The sequence below is a fragment of the Melopsittacus undulatus genome, chromosome 8, assembly GCF_012275295.1.
Source record: "Melopsittacus undulatus isolate bMelUnd1 chromosome 8, bMelUnd1.mat.Z, whole genome shotgun sequence".
NCBI lineage: Eukaryota > Metazoa > Chordata > Aves > Psittaciformes > Psittaculidae > Melopsittacus > Melopsittacus undulatus.
The window spans coordinates 40,214,850-40,236,451 of record NC_047534.1 but is presented as its reverse complement, the minus strand read 5'-3'; the positions used below and the strand labels follow the sequence as shown (position 1 = coordinate 40,236,451).

The 21,602-nt window shown below is 41.4% G+C and overlaps 1 protein-coding gene across 1 annotated transcript in view; it reads left to right on the top strand.

Annotated features, from left to right (window-relative positions):
* Positions 1-8,388, top strand: part of MTX2 (metaxin 2) — a 34,213-nt gene extending 25,825 nt beyond the window's left edge. The window contains exons 4-10 of the mRNA XM_005152582.3: positions 907-979; positions 4,013-4,089; positions 4,769-4,861; positions 5,580-5,618; positions 6,015-6,140; positions 6,782-6,858; positions 7,887-8,388. Coding sequence (XP_005152639.1) covers positions 907-979; positions 4,013-4,089; positions 4,769-4,861; positions 5,580-5,618; positions 6,015-6,140; positions 6,782-6,858; positions 7,887-8,097 — 696 coding nt within the window. The 3' untranslated portion in view covers positions 8,098-8,388. The remainder of the gene's footprint in view (positions 1-906; positions 980-4,012; positions 4,090-4,768; positions 4,862-5,579; positions 5,619-6,014; positions 6,141-6,781; positions 6,859-7,886) is intronic.
* Positions 8,389-21,602: the final 13,214 nt, after the last annotated feature.

Here is a 21,602-nt window from a genome sequence, read left to right as displayed (position 1 = left end):
ATACTAAGGATTTTGTGGTGGTGGCAGATGCTGACAAAAATTGGTATCCTACTGAGAATGCTTTGAATCTAAGGTTACAGATAGAAAGAAACAGTAAATTGATCACTTATGCTGTCTGTGATTCACATAAATTAAAGATAATAAATACTTCCTCCTAAAGCAGACTTGTGCTCTGATAGCAGAGCACATAGAGCAAAACCTCTGCCAGCTACTGTAAATACAATCATAGAATGGTTTGGGTTGGAAGGGACCTTAAAGGTCACGCAGTTCCAACCCCCCTGGCATGGGTAGGGACACCTTCCACTAGACCAGGTTGCTCAAAGCCCCATCCCAGCCTTCCAGGGGTGAGGCATCCACAACTTCTCTGAGCAACCTGTTCCAGTTCCTGACCTCCCTTACAGTAAAGAATTTTTTTTCCTTATGTCTAAATCTACCCTTTTTTAGTTTAAAGCTATTACCCCTTGTCCTGTCATGTAATGTTGGATGGTGCTATATGTGCTTGCTGTTACAGAACATGAACTTCGATAGCCAGCTTTAGCCAGAACAAATAAGTATTATTCTTTTCAGGAAGGTTAGAATACCATTTAATTTTATGCAGCCACAGCATGTAATTGTGTCTGTCAGATACTGGTCCTTTGCTCATCTTGAAAAAAACAGTAACAATAGATGAAACTTCATTAGAAGAATTCCAGTCAATAGCTGGATAAGAAACAGTGGTCTAAGAAAGTTAAAAAACACTTGTTTTTATTTTACCTCCCCTTTTTTTCTTCCTAAAAGTAGTATGCAAGGATCTATACTTTGCAAGTGTGTGCTAAGAACTAGCTAAAATGTAGCAAAATGTATTGAGAGCACATTTGTTTGTCACTGGTGTATTAATACTTTTTAAATACGACTCTTTGTTTCCAGGCCTTTTTACAAATGTGCAATCTGCCAATCCGGGTGGTTTGCAGGGCAAATGCCGAGTACATGTCCCCATCTGGTAAGTGTGGCCTTCATTTAGATTACTACATTATATCTCCGTTTTGATACCATGGCAACTACGCCTTGTCTTGCTGATAACAGTCGGTCAGTGCTCATGTGTGTGGGTTGCCTTCCCCCCTCCTCTCCAGTGTGGTTTCTCTTTACAAACAATTAAAACAGTCAAATGCAAAGTAAGACTGGCACAATGTGTAACTGCCCTGTGGATGCAGTACCTATACAGAATGCTCAGTTCAAATGCCTGGTGGAAACCTCTCAAGCGCCTGAGGGTGGTTGAATTCTGAAGCAGAAAAACATGTTTCCAAAAGTGGCTTTATTTTGCATCCAGGGAATATTCCAGTAAATGCTGTTATGTCTTCCCATTGCTGGGGTGAGACAACATTATAGAAAGATGATGTTTTTCTACCCTCTCTGGAAGATGATTGCCAGGATGTTGATACAGAAGAAGACTGAAGGGTGCCCTGTCATTGTTAGGGGGGACAGGCAATTTTAAATCATCTGCTGATCCATGAGACTCTGGAAAAAATCCAAACCCACCAACAGTAAATTATTATAAAGGTGACTGGTTGTCTGAAAACATCAGAGGCTGGCTTCAGAAGGTTGCCTGAAAATCAGAATTGCTGAGTGCAGGGCAAAACGTCTGGCAATTCTTGCACCCTGTCCTGGATTTTTGTTGTTGGAGAGAGGTGTTTATTTACCTGGTACCTGGCTTTGGCTGATGACTGCCACATGGAAGTGCCTGTCAGTATATGTCTCCCAGCTGCATGGGTTCTGTTGCTGCTGCTGATATTTTGGTCAAAGCAGTGAAATTATGTGATTTATAAAAACCCAAGTTGGTTGGTAGCAGTGAAAAAACAGCAAAATACAGAGATATATGAATTGTTTGTTAGTACATAAAGGTAGCTTTGAAACACTGAATGCATGCACAGAGGAGCATCTTACATGCACAGAGGAGTGCCTTGCATGCGCAGGAGGACTGGTGACAGTTGCATGCTATTACTTCTCTGCCACTTGCACCCTTGTCCACACTTGCTGGCATCTGATGTAATTTGGGTCTGAACACTTCCTTCTTCTGCTGAAAACAAGGAGCACAAGAGGGAATATGATGCTGCTTCAGGTTTAAATGTAGGTAGAAATACATGTGTTCTTTTTGCCCTTATTCCTGCAGTCATTATTTTTATTATTATTTTTATTCACTTGCCCCATTTGCTCTCTTTATATTGGTCCTTTGGTGATAATTCAGACAAGGTTTCAATTTGTTCCCTTCTCCCTCCCTACTACCCTGTCTCACAGCAGCAGCAGCAGACAGAGATCTGCATCTCATCATTTTCGGGGGGAAGGTTATTTATGTCATAGTCATTGTAATGACAAAACCCATTCTGAGGGATTTAGGAGTATGATCTTGGTGTGTGAAGCACATTCTGGTTTAAAACACTGAATTGTGAAGCACGAAGTGGTCTGTGTTTCCTTCTGCGACATGCAGCATGTGCATGCAGATGAAGCCTTTGTTGGTGTGAACTTCATTTATTGCCCTTAGGCTGATAGAGCCAGTGAGAAGTGAATCTCATGATTAAGACCATGACTGAATCTGCTCTTAGCAGGAACAGTGTTTGAGCTAAGCTGAACAGTAGGTTGTGTTTCAGTGAAAAGAGTGAATGTATTGATAATAACATATCTGGAGTCAGGTGGGTGCTGATCTTGTTCTTTGGGCTGCCTGCTGAGAGCAGTTTGCCCACAGTGAGAGGTGGGCAAAGTAAAGTAAAAGGGTTCTCTGCCTCACTGCACTGTGCAGGCTTATTGACTGCTTTAGGGCTTGAGGATGTTTTCAGTAATACAGAACATCCAGCATTTTATGGATTATTTCAGTCATGTAAATAATCCTAAAGGATTTAGTCTTAAATATAAGGTTGAATGTTTATCAATTGCACTTGGATGAAGATTTGCAGGACAGATAACCTGGTTAGAGTGGATTGAAGCAGGAGCCCTCAGCTTCATACCCTGAGAGCTGGGAAAAGGGGTGTGAGGCAAATTCTGTCGTGCTCCTGGACTTGCTGTGTGTAACAGGGCATCCTCTTGTATCTCTGCTTGCTTTAAAGCTTTAGCTCAGTTCTGCATGTAGGGAAGGTTATCAGGCAGTGAAGGTGGTGCATGCAGACTTGGGAGCCCTTCAAAACCTGACAGGTTCCATCAGTGATACAATTATTTCCCAGTCTCCTTTTCAGGACTGGCCATCTTTAGCCCTGCTCCATGCTGGACCCTGATGGCTCAGCTTCACAGTCTGAATGTTGAGCCTTACTAGGGTTAAGTTTTGACCCCATTTTGCTTCCATGATGATGAAGCACCTCCTTACCCCTTCTAGCTCCCCAGGTTGTGAAGCTGTGGGTCTCATACTGAGAACCTCTTCCTGACCCTGGACCATGGTGCTAGAAAATGCCAGCTCACAACTGGAGAGTGAAGATTAGGGCAGCCAGTAGGAGCCAGCTGGCCTAGTTGTTGGAAATCTGAAGGACTGGAGGAGGGAGAGTCAAGACCCTGCCTTGCTGAGTGTATACTTGCACTTCCCCTGCTTGCATTCCTCGGCACAGTGCCATGTCTCCCGTCATCTTTTCAGCAGCCTTTTCCCCTCCAGTGGGTTAGAAGGGAGGGTGGGAACATGTTGTGTCGTAAAACTAGCCAAAGGCTCTCTGTCTGCTTTCCTGGGATTTCCCAGCTGTACTTCAGAGAAACATTGAATTAAGTCTTTCCAGCAAAGCAAAATCCATTATTAAAATACAAGTAGATAGATCTCAATAACTTTGAAATCCACAATTTCAAGTATTATGTGTAGAAGAGGTTCAGAAAGAGGAGGATGTTTGTTATTACAAATGTTCTCTGGGTGAGCTATGCATGTTAGAGCTTTGCATGTGCTCATTTGAAAGAAACAAAACCTTGCTGATGTTCAGGTGTACCTACAATATTTAATTGCTTTGAAAATTGTAAATGATGTTTTACAGGTATAAAAGGCTCTTACTAAAATACATTTCTCATTTTACAGGCAAAGTACCCTTTATTCATGTGGGAAATCAAGTAGTATCTGAACTTGGGCCCATAGTCCAGTTTGTAAAAGCCAAGGTAATAGTATGTTGTTTTTGTCAATTAGTAAATAGCATGTTAATCCTATTTAGCTTTGTGCTGATTTGGTGGTCTCTTCTGTAATGTTACTTAAAAGAAAGATATGCTGGAATAGGAGTTTGTTAAGGTGGAAATTTTTTTTTTGTCATTTACCCGAATTCTGGAAGTAATTTTGATGCAGCATAGCTGTATACCAGTGCTGGTCTCTGGGACTGTTCTGTCCCTGGGTCATGGAGCTCTTAAACCCAGAACTGACTGATTTAGATCCGGAAGTGTCAGATACTGTCCAGATTTGCCTTTACTTCCCCTTGCTAACCCTGCCCTATATTTTAAAAACTACCGTATTTTCACTGAGCAGTTGGTAAAGCTGTATCACGAATATGAGTTTGTGTTTACTCCTTGCCACAGATGCACACTAACCAGGAAGCTGTGTGCTCAAACTGTTTTCATCAATAACTGATGATAAGCTATATTTCTTGCAGATTAGCTATGTTATGATGATTTCTTTCTAATTCTTAAGGATGTATGCAAAAATTGCATATGTAATTTGTTACTGAACTATGTAAGAGATTGGGATCTGAGCCAAAGCTCATTGACTTCAGAAGTCCTTGGGTCAGGCATTGCTGAATATACCAATATCCTTTCTTCCATGTGTGTCTTTTTCTCTTTTCCCCATTAGGGCCATTCTCTCAGTGATGGGTTGGATGAAGTCCAAAAAGCCGAGATGAAAGCCTACATGGAATTAGTCAATAATATGCTCTTGACAGCAGAGGTACAGCAAACCATAGTAACTCCACATGCTTACATAAGTAACTATAGGCAAGAAAGCTTTAGGACATTTTTCTATATTGGAAATACTTGTTCTTAGATTAGGTTGTTAACTTTTGAGGAGAAAGGAGGCAGGAATAAATTCTCTGTGTGCTATGGGTTGCTTGCTGAATGAAATGTTTCTGTAGACACAAGCCAAATGTATGATCTCCTCACCTAATGGAAGTGTGTCATGTAGCAGAAGTAGTAACCAACTGGAAAATGCCAGTGGTCCCAGGGAACCCACCCAACCCACAGCTGGCCAGGCACCCTGCTATGACCTTCCACGGTGTCTGTGCTCATGTGCCTAGTGGGAAGCTGGATTTGTGTCCGTCGCCAATTAACATGATGCACACGCAGTATGGGAACAGTGTTGAAAATGCTGGGAACCTGCAGGTGTCTGGGGAGCTGAGGGCTGGTAACCTGTGTGCTGGGTTAAGTGCAGCTTGGGCAGTAGAAATGGGCCTGTGATTGCAGTTTGGATCTGGTATTGGTAGAGTAAGCACTAGGAACTGGGCTTTTGTCTTCCAGTTTTAAATTCTTTTCTATATTCAGAGGTCTAACAGAAGGAATGAAATGGACATTTAATTTAATATAGAAAAGAAAATTCTAGTTGTGAGTAATGATTGTCTCTGTATTCTCCTTTATTAAGAAGTTGTAGTAAGTGTTCTTTCTGTTCCTAGCTCTATCTCCAATGGTGTGATGATGTTACAGTAGAGGAGGTGAGTGGTTCTGTGGCATTTATCATAATTAAAATTTAATGAGAAAACACTTTTGCTCACAATTGCAAGTCCCTACTCATAAATGAAACATTGAGGTTTATACCAGTAATGATACAGTCTTTTCACTTTAATTTCACTTGCATATACATTTTAGGGAAGTTGTGTCATTACTGAAGGTAGCCAACTGCATAATAGATAGGTCTTTTGTATGTTTCTGAAGTAATAGTTTTAAATGGTTATGCTCTAAATTCTGTGCAAATAATTACAGCATATCACACAACTCCTCTTCTACAGCTCCCTTTCTGATAGAAATTTTTGAACATTGGCTGTTTTGTGCTTAGAGATATCTGTGTTTTCTTCTATAATAACACAGTACCTCTCTGTTTCTAAACAAAGATTACTCACCCGAGGTATGGCTCCCCTTACCCGTGGCCTCTTAACCGCATTTTGTCCTATCAGAAGCAGTGGGAGGTAAGGCGAAAGATGAAAGCCATTGGATGGGCGGGGAAGACACTTCAACAGGTCAGTATGAAAAGTGAAGCTTATTTCTTTACTATGGGTTTTTTTCTCCCCCTTTTTTTAAGGCTTTGGAGAGTCACACTTTCTTGAAATATATGTAAAAAAATATAGTTTGTACTTAAAACATTATCCAGAATCAGGCATTTGCCATTAGCAGCAATAAATCTTAAATTATGTGCAACCTGATGGGGTGGGAAGAAGTATGTTTTGCTATGAGCATACATGTCTGGAGATGTTATTTTTTTAGGCTATAGTCCTGAAAATAGGTTGTAAGCTACAGCCCCCACTTCCTGTATGATGTTAATAGGCACACTTTGCAGGACGGCAGCTTCCCTTGTTAGAGGTCTAAAAAAACAAACCCTCCACAAAGCAGATTTGAGGTGTAAGTTAGTACCTTTCATTGAGCTAAGTTAGAAATGTTATGAGAAGCACTTAATCAGGATTGCCTTGTATTGAATGTTAGATTAAGTAACATTTAGCTACCTGCCTACTGTATAGGTTTGACTGATTTTAACGGCTTTTGATGTTACACATTATATGTTCCATGTTCCCAAAATCAGTGCAAATAGAGTAAGAAGGTTATTTTTTGCAGTGTTGGGATTTCCTGGCAATACAGATTTCTTCTCTTTTGTATCTTTTGATAGGTGCTTGAAGATGTAGATCAGTGTTGTCAGGCTCTCTCTCAGCGACTAGGAACACAACCATATTTCTTCAATAAGCAGTAAGTTACTCTACTGAAATATTACATACAGGAATATGAGATATAGATATGTATCTATTCACACACACATATACATGGAAAACTATTTAGCACTCTGAAATACTACAAATAAATTGTGTGTTTTTTGTCCAGTATTTTTCACTTTGTGACTTCTGGGAGTCTGTAGGAGGTAAATAAGGAAAGCAGCCTGTTGCTGACGTATTCAAGTTATTACACAAGGGTCCACATCTCCACTGGAGAGTTCTTAGTGATCCACAAATAGAAAGGCAAAAATTTATCAATTAGAAAACCCTTGTTCTGCTTACCTTGAACACCGGTATTGAAGGACTTGAAGTTATAAATGTATTTTGAAAAAAAAAGAGAAAAAGAGTGCACATGGACTAGTTATATACAAAGGTCCAAGATGGCAATCCAGAAGGCTTATACTTAAATTGAGGTAGGACTGAAAACATTCAATAGACAACTGTTTCCCAAAATACCTGTTTTCTTCTGTGTAGTCCCCCTTCAAAAAAGAGATGTTTTCAGCTGCTGTCACCCTGGAGCTCCTTTTATTATTGGCTGAACAGTTCCTCACTATGTAAAAGCACAAAAAGACAAAAAGGGAATTGGGGGATTATGCTTCCTCCCCTTCTGTTTTTTTTTTTTTTTTTCATTTGTGAGATTATACTTGGGGCTTTTGGATATACACCTGCAGAAGAAAAACTCTAAAAAGACACAATGAGCATTTCCCTTGTTACGGAACTAAAAGGTGGAGCACGGTTTAAAGTTGGGTCAGCAACTCTATCCAATTTTAAAAGTGTTATTTCCACATTTTGAAAGCAAAGAATGATGCCATACTGAGAACAAGGAGTATGCTTATATGCTGTATGCACAGTTTTCATGTATTTGGTAAGCTCAGTGTTGCCTCATTCTTTACCAATCCTTAGATTGTGTGGCCATCAAAAAGTCATTCAGAACAGCAGGGTTTTTCTTGATCAGGACTTGCCTTCCAAAATACCTGTTCTTTTTTTTTGTGTTTGTTTTTACAGACCAACTGAATTAGATGCTCTGGTATTTGGACATCTGTTCACAATCCTTACTACTCAACTAACCACTGATGAACTCTCTGAAAAAGTAAAACACTACAGTAACCTCACAGCCTTCTGTCGGCGAATAGAGCAGCAGTACTTTGAGGGTAATGGTAAAGAGAGCTCCTCAACTGCTGCAGCCCGATCTGCTAAGAAGTCCTTACTGAAATAAGCATGTTGTTTGGTAGCCGTGTGAATTGCATTTCAGTTTTGGGGTTTGTTGTTCAATGGATTTATTTTGAGAATGGAAATGTGTGTTAGCTTTTTAAAGCTGCCAAGTCGTTCTGGAGGAAGAAAAAACTCTAAATGCAGGTTTTGCGTTGTAGAATATGCTGTGCACATTTAACCTGAAACAACTGTGTGGGCACTTCCATTTTAGAAACCTGTTTGCACTTACCCTAAAGTGACCTTGGAAAATATTGTATCTGTATTAAAAAAAAAAAAAAAAAACCTTCAAAAAATTTCTCGTTGATCTTTTAAATACCTTTCTTACTAAGTTCCGTGTCTATGTTGTTATATAAGTGGGATCATACTGTCAGGAAGATCCTGTTATTACCTAGTAGACTATGGTAAACTAGTTAGAATTACTAAACTGGGAATAAAAGAACTCTTAAAGATCTTAAATTTGCCTGCCTCAGCCAAAATTCATGCAGAAATTGGGTGAAAAAAATGTCTTGGAGCTCTGCAGCACACAAGTGATGTGATTTTATTCATTCAATTCTTACTTTGTGTCAGAAGTAGCTCCTGGCTGTAATTACTACTACTTATGTGTGTCCTGTCTCTGCTTTTATTTCTTGTTCATCTTTGGATTTACATTTTTCTTTCCTTCCTATGATCTCCCAGTTTTAATCTTCAGTTTGTCTTGCTCTAAGAAATGAATTTGCTGGGTAAGATCTGTCTCACTATTCCGATTTCCAGTATGTTAATGTTGCTTCTCTGAACTTTGAAGTACTTGCTGGGGTGGTTTTCTTAGCAAAAGAGCTTTGTACAAGCCTGTGGGTGGCATGCCTTGGTCCCTCTGTCTCCATGTTATCCCATGGTACATATAGGCACAATAATGAACAGTAAACAAAGAAATATAATTGTGGTGCTCCAAGACCCCTGGCAATGTGGAACTTTTCAAGGAAGATGTCCTGTGTGTAGGCAAGGACTTGATCTGACTAGTATTTCTGTGAATGCATTAAGTGGTAATTTTCTGTTCTGCTTTGTCAGTTGTCCTTGATGCTTTTCCCAGAGCACCAACCACCCCAGGAATGTGCCGGTGGCAAAAACAGCCCTTGTGAAGTCCTAGGCACCACTGGGAACCAGCTCAGGCTGTTTGGCTAGTTGGAACTGCTGAGTTTTCTTACTGTGAAATATATTCTTTTGACTGTACTACTCTACGTCAGAATACTTAATGGCTTGAACTGGTTATGCAATGGTCATGAGATTTTTGGCCGTTTCCTTCAGTCCTAAAAACTGAACAGAAAGCAGCTGTGTATCTTTTGCTGGCTGGGTCTCCCTTGACTGTGCCTCATGAACCATTACTGCTTACTTATCTTTACTGCGGGGGACCACTCTTGTCAGCTTGACTGCAAAAATGGACCTGAATTCTTACTTTTTTCCCATCAATTTTCATCAACCCCCCCAAAAGACTTACTGCTTTTTGATGCAGAATTCCTGCTGGAGTCAAATTCATATAAGCATCAAAGTGTAAGAGGGTCTTGGCCTTTTATCAAATCGCTCTTGCTAGGAGAAGAAAACTGCCTTGTTCTGCATTTCAGTCTTAAAATTTCACTTGTGTATGTTGAATACCTTTTCAAACTAAACCTCATTAACTTTTGACTGCTTATTGACAATTTCTTCCCTCCAAGTGGTCTGTAGGTATGAACCCAGCTATTTCTGTTGAACCTGCTTTTCTACACTAATGCAACTTTTGGAAAAACTGGAAAAGAATTTGTTGGGGCTTTTCTTCCTAGTTTGGGAAAAATACGATGATACACACTACTTTGAGAGAACACTCTAATAATTTCTAAAGCTAGCAATGCCATGGTGGTGGGGAAATCCTGTGTGAAAGCTGAAGTATCTTAATCCAGAGCAATTAAACTTGCCTTTTACCTCCTGCTATCTACAGAGGACCATTCATGAGTACATTTATAACCTAGCTTCTGTAGTTTTGGCAGTTGTTCTGTTACCAGTAGGCAGAACTCCAGGAGTAATTTACTCACTGGATTTCTAAACCCACCTATGCACAACTATTAACTTACATGCAGTGTGAAAAAGGGCAGATGGGGATGTATTCCTTCTTTCAGGCTGTAGTGGCTGTTAGCTGCCTTGTAACCATTTTTTAGCAATTGCTTTAGAACAGCATTGAATTAAACCATGCTTTTGTATTTTGGCAAGGCTTCCTTGGGGCAGAGTGAGCTCTGGTAATACAACATTCTGAATGTTGAACAGCTCATTATTGCAAATGTTCAGTAGCATAGAGCAAGCTTTGTAGCTTCAGAGGATAAAAAAATCCCACTGAGGTAGCCATATGCATTAACCCACTTTGAATGTCTCATCTAATATATATACTTAAATGCTGTGGAAATGGTTTGGCAGAAGACAGATACTCATCTGTTACAAACAAATTTTGTGTAAATCCACCTGAGCTGCTCAGACTGCACTTAAGGATACAGAGACAGGCAAATTACTGACATTTTCAATATTGAAGTGTTGGGACAAGCAGAGACTGAGCTCTGGAAGCTAAACTGAATAGTTTCTGAAAGTTTAACCACCCCTTGTTCCTTGTGTGTGACTTTGATAACTTAATTAGTAAAACAAAATTAAATGGGGGAAAAACATTCCTTACTTCCTTGGCTGAAGAGCATATGTTATGTGGCATGTTTGCTACAGGCTGCACATCATTCTAGGCAATACCTAAACTTAAAACTACACGGAAGATCTTGGCTTTGCTACCAGTATTGAAAATAGATATTAAAATCCTAGCTGAAGGACATACTTTGTACTTAATAAATACAAGAAAGCATTATGGTTTCTTTAAATGACACCGCTAGCATGACTAGTGCTACAGAGCAGACAAGTTTGGAAGCTCAAGGACCACAGTTTGTACGCCAGGCTTTAACTCCAGTAAGCTGCAGCCCTATACAGGACACGAGTGCTGAAAGGACACAGATGCTGATTGCCCCTGAAATGCTGTGAATAAACTGGTGAAGGAAGCAAACAGCTGAAACTTCTGAAGTTTCCCAAAATTAAGAAAAGAAGTATATTTCTAACAGAAAGAATGGCAGGAGCAGCTGCACCATGGCTTAACACATACATCCTCTGAATATGCTCCACCAGGAACTAGAGGAGTCCCTTAACCAAAACAGTACACAAAGTCCTAAAAGCACTCATAACTACAAGCGGATGGGCGTTACCGAGTCTGAACAACGTATAAATTGCTTGCCCCTTGTGGTTTGCTTCTCACAGTCTTTTGTTTCACATACTAATAGTTTCATAGGATTGAGCTAAATGCTAGTTGCAAAGTAGCAGATATTTTCCTTCTCTGGTGGAACTAAAACAATTGGGAAAGTCCTGGTGAACACAGAACTACTCTTCCACTCCTAAAATGCTTCTTTGGGGTTCTGGAAGAGACTAATCCTGCTCAGCAGTTACCTGGTTATGTCCTTGCTGGATTTTGGAGTCTTGGTCCTAGCTGAAATACATTGTGCCCATTCAGATATGGAGGTCTGGTTGTCCTGACCAGCACAGCAGTGTATGCATGGCTAAACTGTAGATCCTGCATACCCTGCAGCATGGCATGTACAGCACAGAAAATGGAGCAACATCCTGCTCCACCACAGGCAGTGGCAAACTAGCTTGGATTTGAAAGGGCTGGGATTTCAGCCACAGGCTAATTTATAGTATTGGATCATTGTTTCCAGCTGACAGCCCTTCCTGAGCACCTGGTTTTCCTGTCCCTCTGCAGAAAGCTCTCTTTGACTGGGGAGTCTCTGATGCTACATTTTATGATGGTGTGATGAGATTTCAAGACATGTGAAGGAGCTTTGGTGGTAGCAGCTTTTGCTAGGACCTATCACACTTCACATATCAGTAAAACATATAATACTGAGTGGTGTTAATGAGATTCTAATCTGCTATTTTTCTCTGAGTTTTATTTTGTTTCCCCTCCTTCTCCCCAAGGAAAGAAAAATAACCTGGCAATCTCCTGCCTCTCAGATGTACTTAAAGCTCAGTGCTGTGGTAAAAAAGGAACCTAGCAGAGCCCTGCACATGGAAAATGCTGCTGAGCTGCACTTAATGATGCCTCTTAGGATCAGCTGTGCTGCTAGAAAACACTTCATTTCCTGTGTCGTTCTTTCTTTATAAGCAGAGTGCAGCTCCAATGGCTCTCACAACAATTAGCACCCACTTCTTCTGCAGGTTTGAAGTTTTTTGCATTAGTCAGGTTGAGAAATTCATGGTATTAATCATGACTGAAGTTGTTATTTATCACCTGCTGGGTGGGAAATAATAATTTTGGCACTACTGGGGCAGCAGGCCAGAAGTACCAAATTAAGTAAAACATCTAAACACTAGCAAGGATCATTTCTCTGATTAATGAATTGTTACAAAGAAAAAGTGCTACTCATTATCTGATCTTGGGATAAAAGTGGGAGTTCAAAGTAGGAAGCATTAGCAAAGTCAGGCTGTACCCTGGTGTAGTTTGGAACTTTCCTGGCTGATCTCTCTTCTGTCATTCACTAACTGTGAACACGCACCCATCTGCGTTGCAGATTTGCAGTACTGGGCTCACACCCCCAATGCCAGGTTCTTAAAGAAGTAGTATTTGGCAGGGAGCTCAGGGCCCGTTGTGTAATTGCCTCAGAAGAGCTGTTGAAATGACTTTAACCTTCTAGGGCTTGTCCAGGCTGGAAGGTTTGCCATAGGAACAGTTACCACCCTGGCAAAATACCACTGTCTGAAGGCAATGATAGGGGTGCAGGAAACAAAACCTGTGACATCAACAGAATTATATTTATACCCAGGTAAGTGTATCCATACTGGGGCTGTCAGTCACCTACGGGATTAAAAGAGCCCACAGGTTCCAGCTGCGTGATCAGAAACATTACACATGTAAATACAAAAAGGGTTGGCCTGTACAGAAGTGGTTACACTGAGATAAGGTCTGTATGTGCTGCTACAACCCTAAGCCACCAAGTCACCATGACATACCACGTCATCTCCCTGCAAAACCATTGTGGGGAGCTGAGGACGTAACGTCATAGCAGCGCCCACGGAAATGCTGTTTTCTGTGTTCATAAATAAGGTGTAAAAACTGACTGTTGTCCTTGAATTGGTTGAAGAACCCAGCCTGCAAGAGAAGCGCCACTGAAAGCAAGCAGAAACTTCAAGGGTAATTCTGTTTGCTTGTTGAGAACACAAGAAAAAAGAAGTACAATTTTGGCCAGGTTTTCTTGACTTCAAAGCTCTCTGTGGCTGGCCACGCCATTCTCTCACTGCTAAGATCAACAGTTTTTGTCACTGATGCACAGGATTATGGCCCAAGATTATCTTGTGAAAATTATCTTTTACGTCTCAGATGTTATCTCTTGGGCTGTTAGATTAAGAGCTGCCCACTTTCTTTTCTTGTCAAGACAATAAAAACTTCCCTTTAGGTCCACTGCTGTTTCTAGGCCGATTCCTGCAAATTCCTTTGCAGTTTTTATTGGCTCCTTTCCTTAGAAGTGTGTAGCATCTTGATCTACAATGCCTTCTGGCCAAAAAGTGTATAGCTGAGATTGCCGACTATCTCCATGATCTTTTTCGTTTGCAGTTTTAAGTCTCTGTTGTGGCATGTTTAAGGAACCAGTTGATGAAGATCAGCAATTTGGGGGCATTATGGGAAGGGTATGTTTTTATCTACTTAAAAGACTTCTCTGCAGTGTATTTTGTTGTAGGTTATAAAATTTTGTAAAAGGCAGGCAGGCTGCTGGGTGTGTGTGTGTATGTGAACATCACAGACCTGACTATGACTTGTATATTGCATACAAGCATGAGTGCAAAGGTCTTGCTGTTATGCCAAAGCACACTTGTAGCAAAACCTAAACACACCACTGTGGAAAATGCTACCTGTCATCTGATGGAAATGCTTTTGGCACACAGAAGACAGCTCCTGCAGACCTGTTTCCATGGAGGTGCTTTCATTTGGTTCAGTGCATCTTCCTGGGGCTCATCCTGCTGCCCCTTCTCTCTGACATCTATTTGTGATCCCCCTGCTTTTGCTGCTGCTTCAGGCTTTTCCTGCACTGGGGAAAGGAGGGTCATCCTTAGGAAAGTTTTCATGCCTGTGGACTGTATTCCTCCTTATTTGAAAGAGATTCCTTGTGCAGTGAAATCAGTGTGAACAGAGAAATCAGGAAGCTTTCTAGGAGTTGTTTAGGCAGACAGGAACATCCTGCAAGCCTTCTGCTCTGTGTATCTATAGCGAGTCCAAATGCTACTGCCACAGGAAACACATGGTGTTTCCATAAATGGTGATGCTGAAAGTCTGCTTTTCTAACTTACTAATCACAAACAATTCCAATAAAAGGTAATTTGTGTTATTTTTTTAAAAAAGTCTGACAAAATTCAACATTGGAAAAGTGGAAAGTAAGATTAAAACTCATTTGGATAATACAGTTTTCTCCAATTTCTTTGGGATTTTGGTATTATAATACTAAGAAATTATCAATGTAGTCATAAACTGTGATTTACTGAGAAGCAGGCCCTGAAGCTTGGAAGTGCAAGGAGCAGAATCCTCACTCCTGAGCGTGTTAAAACTGCAAAATGCTTAAATGAAGCTTCCAAAAGAGGGTAAAACTGGTAGTGAGAAGAGAATGGCATTGCCTTTCAATCCTTAAATCAGCTCAGTGAACTCCTCAATATATTGTCCTCCTCACTGCAGTGAACTGGAGCCATTTCTTGCACCGAAGCCAACAGAAATTGTTTGATGCATCCCATTTGAACCGTCATTGATCTGTAATTGAACAAGTGATTTCTAGCCAGAGATTACAAAATACTTGGCAAACTTTTCCAAGTGGGTGAGTCAGAGAGAAAAACCTGCCTGACAGAAGAGTCAGTCAAGCTACAGCAGTTGCAAGTAATTTGTCCCAAATGTGAGCAGGACAAAATCTAGAACAGGAGACTGGGTCCCCAGCTCCATGCTCCAACCACCACACTGCATTCTTTGATGTGTTTTTAACCACAACAGCCTCTAAAAATCACCCTTCATTTCTTAGTAGTAATAAATGAACTATCCAAACCCAAAGAACCCAGCAGTTGAGATGATGCAACTTAACAAATAGAAATGGTTAAGATTGCCTTGTCCTCTGCTTATTTCCAAAAGAATAAAGCCCAGGTCATTTATAAAGCCTTCCCCCCTCCCCTCTCCTTTGCAGCCCCTTGGGAGTCACCCAGGAGACAGCACCACTTTCCTCTGCTTCCCCATCTTTAAAATATATTCATTCCAGTTTTCAAATTGCTATTTTGTAGTGCTAAATCTCTACCCGCACTAATTTCTCCAGGTCAGAATCTGACCCTGATTTGAACAAAATCTGGAGTCAGATATTCACACCAGAATGCTTTTGCCTTGCTGCGTGTCAGATGCCATCTCCCTGCAAATGTTTCACACACCTTGGAGTGCAGCTTGTGGAACTGATGAGGTGAAGAGCACTGCAGAGCAGCTCTGTGCTGGTAATCACAGGATTGAAGAAACACATACATCATCTGCCACATAGGTTGGCATTTCAAGTAAAAAACCTTCACAATGTGTAAGATGTTGGACAAATGATGGCCATATGCATGTTTGTCTCTGCGCAGATGTCTTTGCATTCTCAGCTAGGAAAAAGCTGAGGTAGGCTTTTTTTGCCGACAGTTTAATATTAGTGACACAGTTTATGTCCTCCGCAAAAACAATAATGGAGGATAAGGTGACATAAATTATTTGCAAATCGTTTGACATATGCAGGGCATTGTCCTTGCAATAATCGCCATCAGTCTGTCAGTTTAAGATATGAACCATGCCACTGCCATTTTATATCATTGTGTTAAGCTTTCACATGTTGTAATTTTACAGATTTGTTCTTTGGAGAACACTGCAACACAAATCAAACCGCATTATGTTTAGTCATACGCCGTGGGGAGCACCTCCCTGCAATTAGGGGTGAGCGGAGATGAGGAGCAAACAGAGAAGAGGCAGCTCCTCAAAAGTTAGGATATTTCCTAGACACCATTACTCAGCTTTCGTGGTCATTATTCAAGGCAAGAGGAATTATTTAAATTCATGCTAACATCAGTTGCTGGCTGCACGAGCAAAGCGAGCACTGGAAAGCACCATACTGACAGATTAATTTAAAACACCCTTGTCTGTTTTGTTTCTCCATAACAGTCAGGCACAACGTTTGATTCTTATGAATAATGGGGGTTCTTCTAAAGTAAATATACAGATTTCTTTTCAGCTCACAAAAGATCCCTTCAAGACCCAATAGGTGCCTGTAGTATTAACCCTGCTGTCCCATAGACACACAGAATGGTTCTGGAATAACAATGAACTCAGCATTGTCTCTTTTATTCCAGGCAATGTAATTCCTGTGTTACAGCTTAAAAAAGGCCTAAACTGCCTATTTTTTAGTCTGTTTTGTAAATTTGAATTTCAGGTTACTGTGGGAGTCATTCACAAGTACATTGTATGTGTATTCAGTGCCAGATACTTTACATAAACTGTTTGAGAAATGCATTATTCTGCGAGTGTGTGTAATTGGTAAAGGAATCAGTTGGAAATGCTGCAATATACATTCTGGAGAATCACTTTTCAGAGACTTTTAACTGTATTTTGAATAGAGAAACATTATTTGTTTTCCCCTGGGAAAGTTCCCCACGTTCAGTTGTCAGCAAAACAGAATCTTTCTGCTTCCAGTAAGCCCTTAAACTAGAAAGATTTATTGCACTTACACCCTTGAAAGAACATATCTTTTTCTTTGAAGGCAGCCATTATCACCATCCCATTTTATATCTTTTCTGATAAGTGCAGGCAGTAAAGCAGATAAACTCCTTGCATACCAATTAAAGACACATACACACTAACACACTGTATACTATCAGAGATGCTCAGAGTAATATTCTTCCTAGCACAGTAGATATATCTAAGGAGTTTGACTTTTATTATTCTCAGCTTTACACCTCTGACATTTCTAAAACCGTGGAGGAAATTAATGAATTCTCACCCAAGACTCCATTGTCTAATCTTGCCTCAGTGCTCATGAATTATGGAAAATGACAGATCAGCTGATGACGTACAACAGGCTATTTTAAAACAACCCTTTCTAACAAAACCTGGGACATGAAATGCTCACCACTGAATTTCATGCCACCACCTGACAAAACATTGGCCTCATGTTAACTGAGACCTTAAATAACTGTCTCGCTTCCTTGCATAGAAGACGTTGTGCTCATTTTTTATGCACAAAAGGTACGAAAGCCAGACTGCTGAACCTCAGAAAGCCTCTATTCTTTATTCTCAGACAGGATGCTGAAGCGCAGCCTAACTCCATTTTAAGATCAAGCTCAATAACATTTTAAGGTTTTTAAACACAACCTGTTCCACCTACCAGTGTAACTACTTCTTCTACTGCATTTTCCCAGGCAGATAAAAGGTCTCAGCTCTTCCTGAATGGTGACACCAAGAGGATTTGTATGAGAAGGACCCTCTCAGCTGAGATAATTTCAAGGATCAGGCTTTAACAATTGATCGTTATCAGCAGCTGTGCAAGCCCAAGAGTTGTTTGATCCATAATGCTTGGGCAGCCTATGCAACCTTTGGCTAGGACATCTCCCATACCCTCTCTGTCCCAGTTAGTGTGCAAATTCAGTGGGGCAGGAGCCACTCTGATGCATTTCTTTCCCAATAAGTAAAAGCCCCTGAGCATTACCAAAGCCAGCAATGCCAGTGAGGGTCTGCCCTGCTCTCCTCTCACAGCTGGGGCCACTGAAAGCTTTGACCTGCTCCCCATCAACCCCACAAGCAAGGAGCCCCCCACACTCAGCTCCTTTCTTCATCTGCACTCCAATTTAAGATAAACTAGTATATTCACTCACAACATTATTGTCGGGGACGATCAGCTGTGTGCGGTGTTATCTGTGAACATATTTTTACGTCTCCAAGAATCTCACCCAGGGTTTTCCCTGAAATACAGCATCTGAGCACATCAGTGACTGCCTTGTGCACGGTGGCTGAGATACCAGTTTTCTGTCAGGGTTCCCTTTAGATAAGAAACTATGGAAAGCCATACATCTCATTCAAAACATCTGAAAGAGCTGAAGATGCAGAAGACACTAATCAGTAATTAATACAAATAAAAGAAACAATCTTTCATGTAGGTGGTAATAATAGCACTCTGGAGTTTGTTCTAATCCATCTTTTTGTCAAATGAAGCACCAGGGAATTTGTCTGCAACAATCGGAGTATTTTCAGAGCTCTGCTTTGGTTTGCAGTATGTGGTCTAGTCCTGTGTTAACAGAATAAATAATCAAAGGGAATGGTTTAAAAACTGATAAGCTAGGCTTCAATATGCAGAGAAATTCTGCTATGACTTTATACCCAGCTTACAAGTCAGTTATCCAATTTCAGAACCTCCCTGTTCACTTTATATAGAAATTGAAAAAGTGCAACAGTATCCCATTGCACAAATTCTGATCGCTCCCTTTCTTCTGCATTAAACCACTGAAAGCAGCTGGAATAAGGGGCTTCTACCCTCCCTCTCCAGAGAAACAGTGTCTTCCAGAATATCAGACAATCCCAAAATCCTTTTAATAGCCCTGTATTCATTATATTTAGTGACAATTACACAAGTGGCTTCCTGACTGCAAATATGATTCATTACTCTGCAGCAGAAGTAATACCTCTAATAGACTATCCATTGAGTTGACCCAAAATAGCTGCTGAAGAACAGTTGTTCCTGAGCTACTCCACGGATAGATGTTTTTAAGTGATTATAACCATATATAAGAAGAACAGATTATCCTGCCGTGTAATTGTTTAGCACTACCCCCAGATCTTTATGTAAACTAAATTTCAAACATGGACAACAATAAGCAGTTTTCAACACAGACTTTTTTAGGAACTGTTTGCCTGGAACTTGCCAGGAGGTTTTAAGCTCTATTTTAAATTAAACTATTTGCAGTCAGTGTTTAGTCAACCCTTAGCTCCACTATTGCCATCACTCGTCAAGTAAAAAAAAAGAAGAAGAGAAATATGACAGTAATTCTTTCTTCAGAGAAAAGGGAGTAGAAATTGAGTATTTCCAACCCTGATAGACCCGGGGATGCAGTTCCAGCTCCCTCCCCACTCTGGACTAATGCAGACAACTTAACCCTGCTGAGGACAGCACTACCCCAGTGCCTGCAAGCCTGGCTTCAACACGGTGGTGCTGCCCTGTTATAGAGTTTGAAGCCTACACAGCGCTGAGCAGCAGGGTTTCACTGCATGCACAAAGTAGGAAGCCTGGAAATGGAGGGATGATGGTAGAGCAGTAGATGTGGTTTTTCTTGATTTCAGTAAGGCATTTGATACTGTCTCCCACAGCATTCTCATAGATAAGCTAAGGAAGTGTGGGCTTGATGATCAGGTAGTGAGGTGGATCAAGAACTGGTTGAAAGGAAGAAGGCAGAGAGTTGTGGTCAATGGCACAGAATCTAGCTGGAGGTCTGTGACTAGTGGAGTCCCTCAGGGGTCGGTGCTGGGACCAGTGCTGTTTAATATTTTCATCAACAACCTGGATGAGGGAAGTGAGTGTACCCTTAGCAAGTTCACTGATGACACTAAACTGGGAGGAGTGGCTGACACACCAGAAGGCTGTGTTGTCATTCAGCGAGACCTGGACAGGCTGGAGAGTTGGGCAGGGAGAAACTTGATGAAATTCAACAAGAGCAAGTGTAGAGTCTTGCATCTGGGGAAGAACAACCCCATGTACCAGTACAGATTGGGGGTTGACCTGCTGGAAAGGAGTGAAGGGGAAAGGGACCTGGGGGTCCTGGTGGATAGGAGGATGACCATGAGCCAGCAATGTGCCCTTGTGGCCAAGAAGGCAAATGGCATCCTAGGGTGCATTAGAAAGGGTGTGGATAGTAGGGCAAGAGAGGTTCTCCTCCCCCTCTACTCTGCCTTGGTGAGGCCGCTTCTGGAATATTGCATCCAGTTCTGGGCCCCTCAGTTCAAGAAGGACAGGGAATTGCTTGAAAGAGTCCAGCGCAGAGCCACAAAGATGATTAAGGGAGTGGAACATCTCCCTTATGAGGAGAGGCTGAGGGAGCTGGGTCTCTTTAGCTTGGAGAAGAGGAGACTGAGGGGTGACCTCATCAGTGTTTACAAATATGTAAAGGGTGTGTGTCAGGATGATGGAGCTAGGCTTTTTTTCAGTGATATCCAGTGGTAGGACAAGGGGCAGTGGGTGTAAACTGGAGCATAGGAGGTTCCATGTGAATATAAAGAACTTCTTTACTGTAAGAGTGACAGAGCACTGGAACAGGTTGCCCAGGGGGGTTGTGGAGTCTCCTACTTTGGAGATATTCAAGGCCCACCTGGACAAGTTCCTGTGTGATGTACTCTAGGTTACCCTGCTCTTGCAGGGGGGTTGGACTAGATGATCTTTTGAGGTCCCTTCCAACCTTTGGGATTCTGTGATTCTGTGAAATGATCTCAAAAGGTTACCATGTGTTCACTCCCCTACTGCAGAGCCCTACACTGTGAAGACAACCCTATTTTGCTTGTGCACTACCACTGTCCTCCTAGGAAGGTATAGCTCACAGGCCTGCCCTGACCATCTTCAGGTCACCCTTAGTGTCCAAAGCAGACCTCAGCAATTCTGTGTGCCACCCTGGCTCCAGCTCCCTGACACAGGGCTCCTCAGGACATCCATTTCCTACATTCACTGCCCCAGAGCAAGGCAGGCAGTGGGTGGCCAAGGGGATTTTTGATGTAGTCAGACTCGTGCCCTTGCTCTTAGGGCAGGCAGAAAGTGAGGACTAGGGGAAAATCAGGGCCTCACACCCTCCCTCTCGGTGATGCCAACTGCAGTTATCCGTGAACTTCAGAGAGGCCAAATTTTCACCTACATTGTTCAGGATTTCTGTGGGCACAGCAGGCATGCTCAAGGGGAAACCCAATCCTACCAGCTTTCAAAAGAAGCCAAAGAAATACTCCATTGCCTTTACATGGATGATACTAAACACTTGTGCTGTGATCTTCTTTCAGCTTCTTTTGTATTCCTTTTCTTAGCAGTCACTCAGAGTAACCTTCCAGACAACAGTTACTGCCAAAGAGGAAGGCTGGGAGGCCTGAGCTCAATATGAAATGATCCAGGTGGGTGCTCAGCTCAGCTTTAAAATCTTTATTAGTTTTTCAGCTTCCTGTCCAAGTGTTGTGTCTGCTCCCTTGATCAGAGCAATGGCAATTTAAACTAAACCTCACTACATGCAGTGGCTGGTGCTACTGCTGAGCACCTCACTGATGATGTCTCATAGTATTCCCAGTGTCCCACCTTACTGCTCATCTCTCTGATCTAGCTTGTAAAACAGCATCCTACAATGCTGGTATGTAATCTAAAAACCATAATAAGTAATAATTAAACATTAAATCAGATTAATTTGAGGCTCATTTGCCCTGGATAATAATACTAT